The sequence below is a fragment of the Micromys minutus genome, assembly GCF_963924665.1.
Source record: "Micromys minutus genome assembly, chromosome: 28".
NCBI lineage: Eukaryota > Metazoa > Chordata > Mammalia > Rodentia > Muridae > Micromys > Micromys minutus.
The window spans coordinates 23,178,965-23,193,408 of record NC_137963.1 but is presented as its reverse complement, the minus strand read 5'-3'; the positions used below and the strand labels follow the sequence as shown (position 1 = coordinate 23,193,408).

The window sequence follows — 14,444 nt, the reverse complement described above, 5'->3', positions numbered from 1 at the left end:
GACCTCCCCGTGCCTCGCGCGTCCGGAAGCAAGTCGGCTGCATTTCGGCTGCGAGCCCGCCGGGTCCCCGGGAGCTTCGGCCTCAGACGCCCTCTCGCCCCGAGGCAGAGCGCGGCCCCGGTGCCACCGCGAAATGGGCCCGGCGCCGCGCAGGCTCCGGCGCGCGCCCAAGGGCCCGGCCTCGTTCTGGCTGCCGTCGCCCCGCCGTCCGCGCGGCGCGGCGCTGCACTGGGGGCGGGGAGTCTGATGGGAGACGCGCGCGGCGCCGAGGAGGAGGCGGCCGCAGCCCGGGAGAGGGAGCGGGAGAGGGACTGGGCGCGGGTGGTGGGAGGCGGGGGCCAGGGGGAGGTGCCGCCGCCGCCGCCCGCCCCTTTCCGCTGGGGAGCAGCTGCAGCAGCAGGAGCGGAGCCGGAGCCGCGCAGCCGCCGCCGCCGGGGGATGTGGCCGGCGCCTGCCCCGAGCCGCGCCGCCTCCTGAGTTCTCGCCGCCGTCGCCGTCGCTGCCGTCGCCGCCGAGTCGTGCGGGGCCAGGCCGCGCCCTCCCCGGGCGCCCGCCGGCTCGCATGCCGAGGGGCTCCGGGGCGTAGCTGCGCGCCCGGCGCCGCCTCCGGGCTCCTCCGGCCCCGCCATGGGCTGCTGCAGCTCCGCCTCCGCCGCGCAGGTGAGGGGCTCCCGCCTCCCGGCCGCCCGCCCGGATGCCACCCCGCGCTGTGTGCGCCTGCGGAGCCGTGCCCTCCGCGCCCCTGCGGCGTCCCGCGCCCCTCTGGTCCCCGCCGACCCCTGCGCCCCTTGCCTGGCTCCCAGTTCCCGCTGCGCTCCCTCCCCCCGCTTTCGCACCTGAGCGGCCCGTCCCGCCCGTCTGCAGGTAGAGGCGCCCCGGGCGCCCGCTCTGCCCCGGGGGGCAAACCCTTCCTTCGCCTTGGGGCCCGCCTGCCTGCTCTCCACCGCCGCCGAGCCCCCCGCCACCCACATACTATTTTCCGTGTCCCCAGAAGGTGCACCCCAGCTTGGGCTCTTCACCTCCTTTCCACCTTATTCCAGTTTCGGCTCCATTTAATAAGCTGCCCATTTCCCCCGGCCTGCGGTCCCCTTGGCTGGGATCAGGTGCTTCCGTGGCTCCCCGTGCCCTTCCAGGGCCCATTTCACAGATCCCACCCGCTCGCTCCCCATCCCATCCCCCCTCTGTGCCTTGACCCCGGGCACCGCGGCCTCTCGGCGCACCGAGGCCCCTGCGGGAGCGCGGGGACTGGGCTGGGAAGGAGATTGGGCACCTGGCGGGTGACGGGAGCGTTACGGAAACTCCCTCTTTGTTGCCAATGTAACAGGAGGAAGAGGTGCCGAATTTAGTTTTTCTGTGGGCACTGGCTGGATGTTGTCGCTGAGGGCTGAGATGCAGAGATTTCTCTCAGCTGCCACCCTGCCCCCATCCAAATTTCGCCAGCTGCCTTCTCTTTCCCATCAGAGCCTTTAACCTGGGTGGAAATGTTTGGACAACTGTGTAAGGATCAGATGTAATAGAACTTGACTGCTGGCCACTAATAACTGAGAGGACCTGTTTGTAAATTACCTAATTTAGTGGATTAGTGAGTGTATTTACAAATACGATAAAAAGCAATCAGGAATACTGCATCAAGCTGTCTGGTGGTGGTGTATGAAAAATAGGTTCTGACAACGCCTGGGATGTTTCTCCACAGTTTCATTAGCGTAGAATTTAACAGTAGTCTGTGATTTGTTTGTTTGGTGGTGGTGGTGGTGGTGGGGGAGAAGTATGCACTTGCTTCTAGAAATAAAAGCTGGTTGGTTCTTGGCTAAGAAAAATGCTAGTTTTGGGGGGAAAAATCCTCTAAAGATGTAGCATCTGTGACACAGAAGTGTTTGGTGCTAAGTGACTATATATAACTCAGTTTTAAATAACCTGCGTACTTGTTCTGAAAAATCTGAGATCTGTCACGGAAACAACTAGAATTGGAGACGAGTGGAGGACGTTTATGGCTTATTGGGCATCGATCCTGTTCAGTTCCTAGGCTGACTGGTTCAGTTAGTTAAACCTTCTTACTCAGTTAGGATAGCAAAGAAAAACTATGTGGCTGGTGTTAAGGAAGGCCGAATCAGGGCTTTCATATTAGCATTCAAAGGTGTAGAAATACACATACCTTCCAGCTGGCTGGGGATTTAAGGGCGGGGGTACATCTATTAATAGTTGGGTATCGCACATCTAATGGTTATTTGCATATAGCTTTCATCAAAAAGTGTCTTTTACATCACCTTTTTCCCCCCAGAATTGGGTTACTGTGCATGTTCATTTGGTGGTGAAATGCCTTTAATACAGCAAAGTATTGATAGTTTATGGATGGCCTGTTCAGTGCATGAGAGATAGTGGGGAGGGATGGGTTCTGCACCAGAACTCCACTTTAAATGGGCAGTGGGTCATGGGGTTGTCTGCATCCATGCAGTAGTGTTGCAAAACACTTCCTTTCTCCTTCCCCCTTCTCACAACCACTGTTCTCTGCATGCTATGTTTACAGACAAGATTCCTGTCATGCACTTGAGGGTGTGCTCCCCCCAATTCCTTGTGGAGTTGTCAACATGCTTTGAGTTCAGCTTTAGGGACTTGAAGTGTTCAGTGGAGCACTGAGGCAGGTTTTTATGTACAGGGGCTCGCCGTCTTTTTTTTTTTTTTTTCTTTTCTTATTTTAGATTTTTTTTCCATCATTTTCATTTCTGAGGTATTTTCGATCCCCTGTCATTTTTAACACACAGCTCAGAAGCATCAGACATTTAGAATGCTTTTGTATTTATGTGTGATGTATTGAAATAAAATGGGGGTGCAACTTTAAATGCTCTCTAGATACAGAGCCACACATCACTGAGCTAATCTTAGGGGTTGTGAATGTGTTTTCGGGCAGAATATGCTTGATTCTGCCTTCTGAGCTTCGAGGTTCTTGAGAGTAGAATCTGCTCTTCCTCCTCTCTTAGCTTTCCCTTTATGCAATGCCTCACTGTGCTACAGAGCGGCTCGGCTGCAGTTACTGAATGGAGTGCATACGTAAATGTGAACATTTGCCTAGCCAGTCGCTGGCTGAGAACCCCCCAGTCCTCATCTGTGTCCCACCATTTCCATGGTGTCATAGCTTGATTCCACCAGACTATCCTCTTCTGAACTCAGACCCCAACTTTGTGAAGTTCAGATTTACCGTGGGAGACCACATTCATTCTTGTTCTGTCCCTGGCAGCTTCCCTCCTCTGCTCCTGACGCCTTGCTCAGCGTGTGTATTTATTTTAGTTGGTGCAGTGACTGTAGCATCTTGAAAGGCTTGAGCGCAAGCTCTGCCGATCCCCTGGATAGCCAATCAAAATACGATCAGAGGTATGTATCACCAGGAACTTAAAGTACACGTTATTTTTGTGCTAGAGCGGGGTGTTGATGTATAGCTTCCCCTCCTAGTCTTTTACTGTGTTGCAGATGCTCATAAAAGAGTTTATAGTCTTCTGAACTTTGATCCTTTGTACTCCAGATATGATTTTTTCCCCTTGGCCATAACCCAGTGTTATAATTTCCCATCAAAATAGTTATTTCACTTTAAGAATTAAAATATCATGTTCCATGCAGATATTTCACTGCCAAGGGAGCAAATCATTGGCAAAATAATCTGTACATTATTAGACACATACGTTTACGAATAAGTGTCTGGTAACACGGGCTCTTACAGAACTCTTAGGGTGAGATTTCTCTGGCTTAAATAATAACCTTTACACATTGTTGGAAATTGCTCAAAACAAGCCCAGTACATGATACCCCTTGCCTAAAAGTCTGCTTGAAGGGGCGTCAATGTAAGATGGTCTGGAGTTTCTGGAGATTCTTTTTATAATATCAATCCTCCCTATGAGTGTTAAAATCTCTCCCCATTGCTCCATAATTAGTTTCATCTGCTATAACCTGCAATACATAATTTTCATTCTTGTAATGTTAAACTTCAAAGTTCGCTTGTAAATCTTCAGATTTATTGAATGTTCTTTCCCATTGACAAACCAGTGTAAGCGAAGGGGGTTTTGTGGAAGACTACTTAGCAAATTGCTGTATGTCTTTGTCCTTAATGGCTAGATCATTATTTTTCACAGCCGTACTTCAGAGGCAAGATTTCTTAAGCCTTTGAGGTTCCATGTCTTTCTTACCTCAGAATTAGAAAAACAGACAGACAGACAGAAAAAGAGAGAGACAGAGACAGACAGACACAGACTTTCCAGTTGAAGAGACTACCCTTTGTGGGCCTCAGTGTAGAAGACTCTTGGGCACTGTCTTGTCCCAAGCCCTTCAAACTGAGGGTGACATACTTAATTGTCATTTCTTCATTGCTTAGCCATGCTGCCTTAAGAACAACTGGAGTATTGACTTGTCACTATTCGACTTTCTTCTACTTTTCTGGTACTGTATTCACACCTACGTTGTAGAATTGAAGTCAGGTGATTAAAAATGAAATGGAAGGATTAGTGGAATCACTGACAGAGACTAAATTGTTCAATTAAAACATGATCTGGGAAGTAAACTTCATTTAGAAGCATAAAAGATCATGCCAAAAATAGGTAAGGCCTATAATCTAAGCACTCAGAAGGCTGTAGGATTGCTGCAAATTCAGTGGCAGTGAGTTTTCAGGCCACAGAAACTCTTGCCTTCAGCAAACAAACCCCCAGTATGTGAGAAGTTTATGTGAAACAATTGAACCAGTATGTTGCTTTATCTATTTTCAGAGACATTTTCTTGTTCTTGTGTCAGATTGATTTTACTTCCATGTTACAACTGAAGAAACTGTGCCCATTCACGGGTTAGAACCTCCTGCTAGCTTTCTCTGCATCTGCCTTGTGTGCTTTTTCAGTGTTCACACACATTGTTGCTAAGTCTAAAGTTGCTGTGCACTTTTTCTTTCTTTTTTTAATCTGCAAGAAAAGGTCAACTTTGTATCAAAGAATTTCCAAGTTAAATTTCTTACCACTTTGATCCACCTGCTCTTTGGAACTGGGGAGGACCATTGTGTGCTCAGGGCTTATCCAGTGGGAATGCTTGCAGACTGAGGTCTGTCCCTACTCTTTGATGTGTTAGCATTGTCATTTAAAATGCTACTGACCAGGGAAGAGTATTGTCTATACACGTATGTTTTGCTACTGGTAATTGGTCCCCCCACCCCCCATGCTCTCTCCTCATTAGAGTATCAAGGAAGAAGGAAATATTTGGGTTTGTAGGTTTAGACTGCGTTTCATAGACTGGAAGAGATACAAGACCTACAGCAGCATCACCATCTTCTTATTTTGTGGATCCAAACTGCGACTCAGAAACATGTAGTTGTCGGATCAGAGAACTATGTTGTGAGGTAGCTGGCACCCTTGCTGTTCATTCTTGATATTTTAATTATTCTCAGCCTTAACTACACATTAGGATTCCTGGAGAAGTTTAAAAAACGTCAGTGCCTGGGGCGCACTCTTGGAGACTCCGGTTGAACTGGCTTATGGGTGCTGCCTGGAGCATGAGCATTTGGAAGAGACCCAGGGGTGATTGAGAGAATCACCTTGTTCCATGTGCTTTCATCTCCAGTGGTTTCAATTACAGCCCATGAGGATAGTTCCCTGACTGATTCACCTCAGTGAAACAAGCCCCTCTGACCTGTTACTAGCAACTGATTGACACTTAGGACATTGTGTAAATGCTCAGCTGGCATGTTTAAAACTCAAGTTGGATTCCAGATTTGTCCTCATCCCATGACTCACTGAATGGCACCAGCAGTTGTGGAGATAGAAAGCCTGAGTCACTAAGAGACCGTCTTCTGTTCACCAAGCCCATCACTGTATATCTTGCCTTGGCTCGCCGCCAACCTCCTATGTAAGCGCCATCTCCAGCCAGTACCTCATATCCTTCCAGGCTCCCGTCCATACTGCAGCCTGACTGGTCTTTAAAATGTCTGAACTGATGGGCTGTGATTGCTCTGGGGACAAAGACTAGATTCTCCTGCCGTCAACAAGATGGACGGGTGTCCTCCGTGCCTCCTTTCCAGCCTCCCTCCCCTCAGTGTCTCAGACTCTTAGTTCATCTTTCCATCTATGCTCACAGGTAGAGAAGGCTCCGTGCTCTTCCCTCTCTCTGGCTTTTGACTGGCTACCTTCACTTGCATCCCAAAATTCACTTTTTGGAAGACTTCTGATTCTTTAGTGCAGGCCATGTCTCCTCATTAAACTCTCCATTGCCTTGGGTTTTGCCCTTTGAGCACGTAATACCAGTAAGCATATAATTATAGTCACAGTTGATGTCTAGACTGTGAATCTGCCTCCCGTAGCCTATGGGTAGAGTCTGACCTGCTAACCTGTTTTTATATAGCTTGCAAGCAGAGAATGGCATTTACATTTTTGATGAGGTGATCAAGACAAATATGACTGAGGCAAATAAGAGAGAAAAATCTTGCTTCATGGGAAGTATATGAAATTTGGAAGTCCTTGTTCCAAAGTGAGGTTTTGTTGTGACACAGCTGTACTTCCTGTCTGCATCTGCTTTACTGTTCAATGGCAGAGGACGGTTCTTAGAGAGCTGCACGCAAGGACCAGTGTTGACTCTGGTTCCTGTGCATGGAACCGGTTTGCTGACTCTTGCTCTGTGCTGGGCTGCGGAAGAGATGATCCTTTCTGCTCTGTGTGCTCCTGCTGGGCTCTGCTTAGCTGACACTGGTGCACAGCATGCCTTGGGAAGTCCTAGCAAAGTAAGCATGCACTCTTCCTACCAGTGGGCGGAGATAAGCTACTTTACCAGCTCTACTCTTGAAAATTCAATATGGACGTTTTTCTTACGGACAAATTCTTTAGAGGAAGTTCCAGCAAATTTCAGCTGTATCCTTAGACAGCCTGTGGTGAAACCTGTGGTTCATGGCCGGTTTAAGACATAATTTCTTCCCTTTAGTTACTTTTTGTTTTCTTATTTAGTTGAAGTAGAGGGTGTAAAGGTATAAATGTGAGTGGAGGCTACTGGACAGTCTCTGGTGTCCTTCTTCGAGCTGTCTGCCTTTGTGTTTTCACGGTCTCTTGCTGTCCTGACACTCGCTAACTGGGAAAGGCTGGTTGGTGAGCCAGCCCATGGCATCAGCTTCTCTCCATCATGGGTACCCTGCCACACTCTTGGCCTTTTCACTTGGGCTTTAGGGGCTGAACTCAGCTCTTACGCTGGCAAGGGGAGCACTTTATGGGCTGCTCCGTCTCCACGCTCCATATTCCTATTTTCAAGGTTGCCAGATACATAAGGAATGTTAAGCACACATGTTATTCCTCCATACATTTGTATAATGTCAAGGAAAGAAAATAGCATGAAGACTGAGAAATTCAAAAGAGGCTACCACTTTAAGGTGCTTAAGCAGCAGAGATGGGATTGCTTGCTTTATTTTGTGGAGCTGTTACATGAGCACGTTTCCTCATTGTAAGTCACTCAGGCTAATGTAGCCAAAAGAAGTAAATAACAAATCATCCTTAAGTCCAAATACTGGAGACATTAAACAAAATTTATTTTCTTCCGTTTGGCCCCAGAGAGGGAGTTAGTTCTCGGTGTGTTCAGTGGCTTCATGACGGCTCTTGAAAACAAGTAGCAAGAACGCCTTTCTGTCCTTGTTTCTGCTCTCTCTGTCTGTCTGTCTCTCTTTGTCCCACTTGTAGTTCAGACTCATCCTTCCTCCCTCAGCCTTCTGAGTCCCAAAATGGCTGGTTTGAGCAGCCACACCCTGCTCTTTCTCTGCAGCCTTTCCTTCTTAGCCACATTCCTGATCTGGAGATGACTGGGTTTTTCCAGATGGACTTTTCTAACAATCTCTGGTGGCTTTTCTTGGGTGGGAGTTAGGGAAGGTTATAGTTCTCATCCCTGTATAGAGTCTATCAGGGTGAAAACAAGCACCCAGTAGTTTGGTCCAGTCTTCAGCCCACATGCCCCAGGATATCTATGGGTAGAGTACAGCACATAATCATAAACTTATGCATTATGAGGGGTGTGTGTGTGTGTGTGGTAATTGTGCAGTTCTCCAGTGTGAACTTTGTAGATGGCAACATGTTGCAGTGTCAGAAGGTTGGGCATACCTGGTGGACTAACCAGAATTTCCCTTTAAGTCAAGTAGGGGCAAAGACACACACACACACACACACACACACACACACCCCAGTAAGACAGACAGCTACAAGTAGAAGTAGGGGCAAAGACACACACACACACACACACACACACACACACACACACACACACACACACACACCAGTAAGACAGCTACAAGTAGAAGTAGGAGGGCCCAGTGGTGAGGGGACGGCTGGGTAAGGAGGAGGAATAATTTTCATAGTGCTTACTAACACTTCTGTGTAATTCCCATAGAAACCTTTTTCAATCCTCAGTTCTGAGTCACACACACAGTGCTCCTTACCTTTGGCAGGCAGGGCTGTAGCCAGGGCTGATGCCCCTTCCTTTTTCCTTTACCTACCGCCCCTTTCTCTGGCTGACAGAGGACCGGACAGCTTCACATAGTTAATTCCTGTTCCTCCCAGAGTGCTCCCAGGAGGGCCTGAAGGCTGGGACAGCCTCTTCCATTTCCGCTCTCACCCTTCTTTCATATCCGGAATTCTTACTTCTACTGGTGGCTTTTAGCTTTGATTGAGAGTTAGTTTTCCTTTTTAACACTCTGAAATGTCATTTTCCTTCTGTTTCTTCCTACTACTCCCTGATAACTTTAGAGCTGTGGTGTTGAGCAGAAAGTAAGATTGGAGCCAGAAAGCAGAGTGTCTCTTAGTTTTTTATTTATCTACTTAATTTCAGGGTTTTTTTTTTCTCCTTATAAGACCAGTGAGAATGAAGACTCATTATTTAGTGAAAGTGGTCTCTCCTTAACATGAGGACCCCAATGAAGGAGCTAGAGAAAGGACTGAAGGAGCGGAAAGGGTCCGAAACCCCATGGGAAGAACAAAAGTATCAACTAACCAAACTCTCCACAGCTCCCAGGGACTAAAACATAACCAATGAGTTTGCATGGAGAGACCCATGGCCCGAGGTGCATATGCAGCAGAGGATAGCATTTTCTGACATCAATGAGAGGAGAGGCCTTTGGTCCAGCGAAGGCTTGCTTTCCCAGTGTAGGGGAATGCCAAGGTGCTGAGGTAGGAGAGGGTGGTTGGGAGAAGGAGCACCTTCATGGAGGCAATGAGAGGGAGAGGGGGATGGGATTGTGGTAAGGGGATAACATCTGAAATGTAAATGCAGAGAATATCCAAGAAAAGAAAAGGAAAAAATAATGTTCATAAATTTCACTTAAAAATAGAAAAAAGAAAGTGGACTCTCTGCAGGTCAGATATAGCTTTGGAATACGTAGAATTTTGGAAGTGGAAGTGAACAGCTAATGTGTAAAAGTATTCAACTTCCTTTCTACCCAGGCTAAAGGAGGGGCACCCCTTGATGCCAGTGACCTTGATATGAGTTAACAGAATAATATTAATTGCCTCTGTGGTTTTGACTTAAATAGACTTTATTGATTTGCTGAATAAATTGGAGTAACCCCCTTGGGGTACTGCTTGACAACCTACACTAAAAGCCACTTCAGAAAGTTGTTGATCTCCTCTAGTAATCCAGAGTATCGTCATGTGGTATGTGGGGGTGCTTCCGAGTGAGCATTGTTTGCTTATTTTCTTTATTTACTGTGGGTGAGTATTTGCATGTGGAGGTCAGGGACAAGCTGTGGGGGCCACTTCCTACCATGCAGGTTCCTCAGATTGAAGTCAGGCTGTCAAGCTTGGTGGTAGGTGCCTTAATCTGCTGAGCTTGTGTGGGTCCTGGTTTGTTATTCATAACAGTAAAGGAGTCCAGGTTTAACTATTCTACTTCTGATAAATTTTTTCTTCCTTTTTAAAATATAAAATCTATTTGCATTTGGTATACTGGACTTGGCCACTGCCCATTAAATCCTCCCTTAGTGGGTAAGTGGCTATTGGCCTGTTTCCAAGGTTTTCATCCCTCTGAGAGGCTGTGAGGATTGGAGGATTGAGCACCATTATATACCGGAAGGAGCGTGGGAGCTGCCAGACTACAGGCTTGGATTTCAGTCTCAAGACTTCTTAGGTCATTGGTATCTTGGTTTCACCAGAAGAAACAAGAATAACTTCATGGGCTTATATCAAACTATACAAATGATAAAAAAAAAAAAAAATCTCAGAAGTTTCCATAGTAACATAAACTGAAAAGCCTCCTGTCACCCCTGTTCCCATTAAAGAGGCAGTCTCAGATTTAAGAGTTTGGAATATGGACTCTGAATCCAATAATATTCCAATAATGTTGGGGGATGAGTGCTAAGGGCAAAGCAGGGAAGAGTAATAGGCAGATTCCAGTTGGTACTTAACAAGCAGGGGTGAGCAGCTGACTTCCCGAACGTGACTTCTCACCTGGCCTGGACTGAGAAAGAATGAGAGGTTAGAGAAGAGAGAAGGGAGAAAGAACAGTGATGGAAAGGATACTTGGTCAGGCACGGAGAGAGATGTGACTCACTGCGTGTCAGCATGGTGAGAGCTGTCAAGAGAGGATGTTCATGTGGAATGGATGGGACTGGGCAGCCGTGGGGTATTTATTTACAGAAAAACCCATGAAGGTGTGTCTGAGCTTACGGGAGAGAGATGCAAGGCAGAGGCTGCAGAGGAAACCGAAGAGATCTTGTGGAGTTGAAGAAAGGCTTTCCTGCCGGAATGTGGACATGAAGGGTAGTGAGGAAGGATGGGCTGTGCTTTGATTGGCATTCAGAACTCCAGTGCACTGGCATGAGGCTGTTGTGATGGATGGCTTGGGAACTGATGGGCGAGTAACTGTGGGGAGGAAGGGCTTGAGTTTTCTTTGGGCTCAGTAGAAGTGATGCTGTTCTCAGTGCTTCTGGCTAGCTCATCTAGTTAACTGATGGTTTTGGAACATGCTTTACATCGTGAGCAGGGAGGAGCTTCAAATATGGGTGGTTGCCAAGGGGCAGGGGAAGGCACTAATAGTGACTTGGAGAGAAAAGGTTTGCTTTGGATAATAGTTTGGGGGATAGAGATCATGGTGGGCAAGGCACTGAACCTGGGGCAGCTCCTTTTTTGCCACGAAGCAGTCAATAGCTTGCTTACATCTTGATGGATCCAGAAGCAGAGGTCTCAGTCTGGAAACAGTGTGCTCTATAGCCCTCAATGATCTGCCATCTTCTGTGACTCACCCTCAGTGACCAGTCTCTCTGCCAGACAGGCGCCACAGCCTTTCAGAATAGCACCACCCTATGGAGATCAGGTATTCCGATAGCCAGTTACATTTGTATGCCGATTAGAGGGCCTAGGTTACACATTTCCTATTGTAGACTCAGATCTAAAGTGGATACCTGAGTTACTAAGTTAGCTGCATTTTTTTTTAACATAATGCTGTCCTGTTTGAAATGAGCTCTCTGCACTATGAGTAAAGCCACACACTGGTCTTTTCCTGGCTCATCAGCCCTCTAGGCTGACCATGAAGGAGTCCTTCCTGCAAGAGGCTGTCTAGGCCAACAGCTTTCTCCCACCTACAGCACCCTTCTGGTCACCTCTTGATCTCTTTCAAGACATTTAGAATAATTTTTGATTACTTTGGAAATCTAGTTACCTTTTAAATCTGTCTCCCCATGCAAGCATAAGTTCCATGAACACAGGAAGTTCACCCTTGTGGCAAGCATAGGAACTGCCACTTGATACAGACCATAGCAAAGTCTGGATTATTGCTAGAGCATGCTCAATGCATAATCTAAGAGCACCTGTTCCATCACGAAGTTGGCTGCAATTTATAGATGGAATGGGCTCAAGAAATGTTGGGTAGCTACACCAGTGCCACCCAGTGGAATAAAACCAAGTTAGTTCTGAGGGCATTTCCTATTCCTCACTTTTTATTAAGGGTTACTGTGGTAGGTGGTGGGATGGCTGCACCTTAGATATGCCATTCTTGTTATGTGAGCTCAGAGATTATGTGTGCTATTTATTCTTTTTTAAGTGTGAGGAGAGGGCACTGAGAGCAGGTAAAGGGACCCTGTGAATAATTTCCTGAAACAGACATGGTGCAAGGAGAGAACAAACCCCTGCAGATTGTCTTCTGGGCTCCAATCAGGTGCTCTGGTACCCCTTCCAATAAATTTAAATTAGATTACATATATTCATTTTAAAAAAGCTTATGTTGGTTACTGTAGAAAGACTTGGAACAAGGTCAGAGTGAGTGCTTTTTTATGAGGTCAGTGTGAGAACCAGTGTCTGCATTTCCTCCTGGGCTTTTCTGTGTTTCCTCTGAGAACTTAGGTCTGAGAAATTTATCGTGGAAGTAGGTTTGTTAATAAGACTGTGATCTTGTCATTCCCCCAGAACAAACTGGTTCTCTATATGCATTCTATGTATATATATATATATATTTTTTTTTTTTTTTTTTTTTTTTAACCTTACTGGTTTGTGTTTTGAGACGGTTGCCAGTGGCCAATAAGATTTTGTTAGGAAATTTTGGAGACAATAGTTTAAGAAGACACTTAATTTTCGAACCAAAGGGATTCCTGTTTGGTGGGACTTTAAACTTTTCTAAAATACAGTTTCATTTGAGAGAGTAAACCATGAACAAGCGGAAACAATTGTTTCTCTTGTGTTGCTAAGATTTAACAGAGTGGGGTTCCCAGTGCTGCGACTTAGTGGTAGCTCTTGTCAGGTAGGGGCTGTTCATCTTCTGTCTGTCTCACTTAAAGATAAAATTACTTCTGCAGGAATACCCTGATCACTCCCTCAAGCATGTGCTCCTGTTCCTCCACAGAGGTGTGTGCAGTCAGGGAAGTGGAGAACTTCGAGGAGTCAAAGTACATGCTAATATATTAAAAGGTTACCCCACCCCCACATGCACGAGATAACTTGTGCCCCTGGCCTGCACTGGTCTTATCTATCCTGTAAATACCTTTCTGTTTACATCATCCACCCTGCATCTTTCCATGTAAAGATTTATATCCCACAGAGTTCACTTTGAAAAACCTAATTGAGATGTTGCTTTTCAATCCCATGATCCTGAGTGACAGCAGAGATGGGTGTGGTAAAGCATTAAGGAAGTTGTCGGAGGGGCTGGAGTGATGCTCAGTGGTTAAGGTCAGTCTTAACAGAGGATGCACGTGGCAGCAGACACCATCTGTATATAACTCCAGCTCCAGGGGATCCAATGACCTTTTCTCCAAGGGCACTGTAGTACACAGGCATACTCGCAAGCAAAACACTGGTATATATAGAATAAAAGCTTAAAAATCTCTAAAAGAAGAAAATTGTTGGGTTAGTTAACAGTTCCCTCCCCTAACAGATTTTTTAGTCTGAGCACATAAAACGTGATGCCAATTACATTCTTTTCTCCTTCCTTTTCCTCTATGCATCTTTCCTGTAATTTTTAATTTCTATTATTGCTTTGTTTTGGTTTTTGAGACAGGGTTCACTCTTCTAGCCTTGGCTATCCTGGGCTCTGTAGACCTCCACGCCAGTCAAAAACTCCTTTTTTTTTTCTTTCTTTCTTCTTATTCTTTTTTTTTTTTTGGTTTGTTTTTAAGATTTTATATGTATAGGTATTTTGCCTGCATGCGTGTCTGTGTGCCACATGCATGCCTGGTACCCAGGGAACTCCAGAGAAGATGCTGGGTGCCCTGGGACTGGAATTACAGATGAGCCACCATGTGGTTGCTGGAGTTGAGCCCAGGTCCTCTGGAAGAACAGTCAATGCTCTTAATCATTGGGCCATCTCTCCAGCCCTCGGTTTCAACTTTTAAGCTAGTGAGGGCAGAGGACCACTTTCAGGAGTTGTCAGGCTTTCATGGCAGGTAGATCTAACCACTGAACTCTACAGCCCTCTCCTGCTCACACTGGCCTCAAGGTCACAGTGCTCTTGTATGTTGGGGTGACAGGCACAGGAAAGCATGACCTTGTCTTCATTGTTTCTTATTTAGGCGGTTTGAGGTTTCCAGATGTGAGTTCAAGGTACTTCATTGACCAGAATATCTTTGGTGAAAAAATTAAAGGGATAGGGGTTATGATTGAAAGCTTATGGTTTTAGATTACTAGTTATCAATCTGTGGGTCTTGACCCCTTTGGGGGTTGCATATCATATATATTATATATCAGATATTTACATTATGATCTATAACTAGAAAAATTACAGTTAGGAAGTAGCAATGGAATAATTTTTTGTTTGTTTTGGTGATTTGAGACAGGGTTTCTCTGTGTAGCCCTGTCTGTCCTGGAATTTACACTGTAGACCAGGCTGGCCTTGAATTTCAGTGTCTAAAGGTATGCACCACCGTGTCTAGCTTCTATTAAATAATTTTATGGTTGGGGTCAGCACAACTGTATTAAACTGTATGTGAACTGTATTAAAAGGTCACAGCATTAGGAAAGTTGAGAACCACTATTTTAGAG

At 46.3% G+C, this 14,444-nt stretch overlaps 1 protein-coding gene across 5 annotated transcripts in view; it reads left to right on the top strand.

The window, feature by feature from the left end:
- Positions 1–393: 393 nt before the first annotated feature.
- SLC44A1 (solute carrier family 44 member 1) overlaps positions 394–14,444 on the top strand; it is a gene marked incomplete at its 3' end in the record, with an annotated part of 184,208 nt that continues 170,157 nt past the window's right edge. For all 5 annotated transcript variants that reach the window (XM_080940320.1, XM_080940319.1, XM_080940318.1 and 2 more), the window contains exon 1: positions 394–660. In XM_080940320.1, the coding sequence (XP_080796446.1) occupies positions 628–660 (33 nt within the window). In that variant the 5' untranslated portion in view covers positions 394–627. The remainder of the gene's footprint in view (positions 661–14,444) is intronic.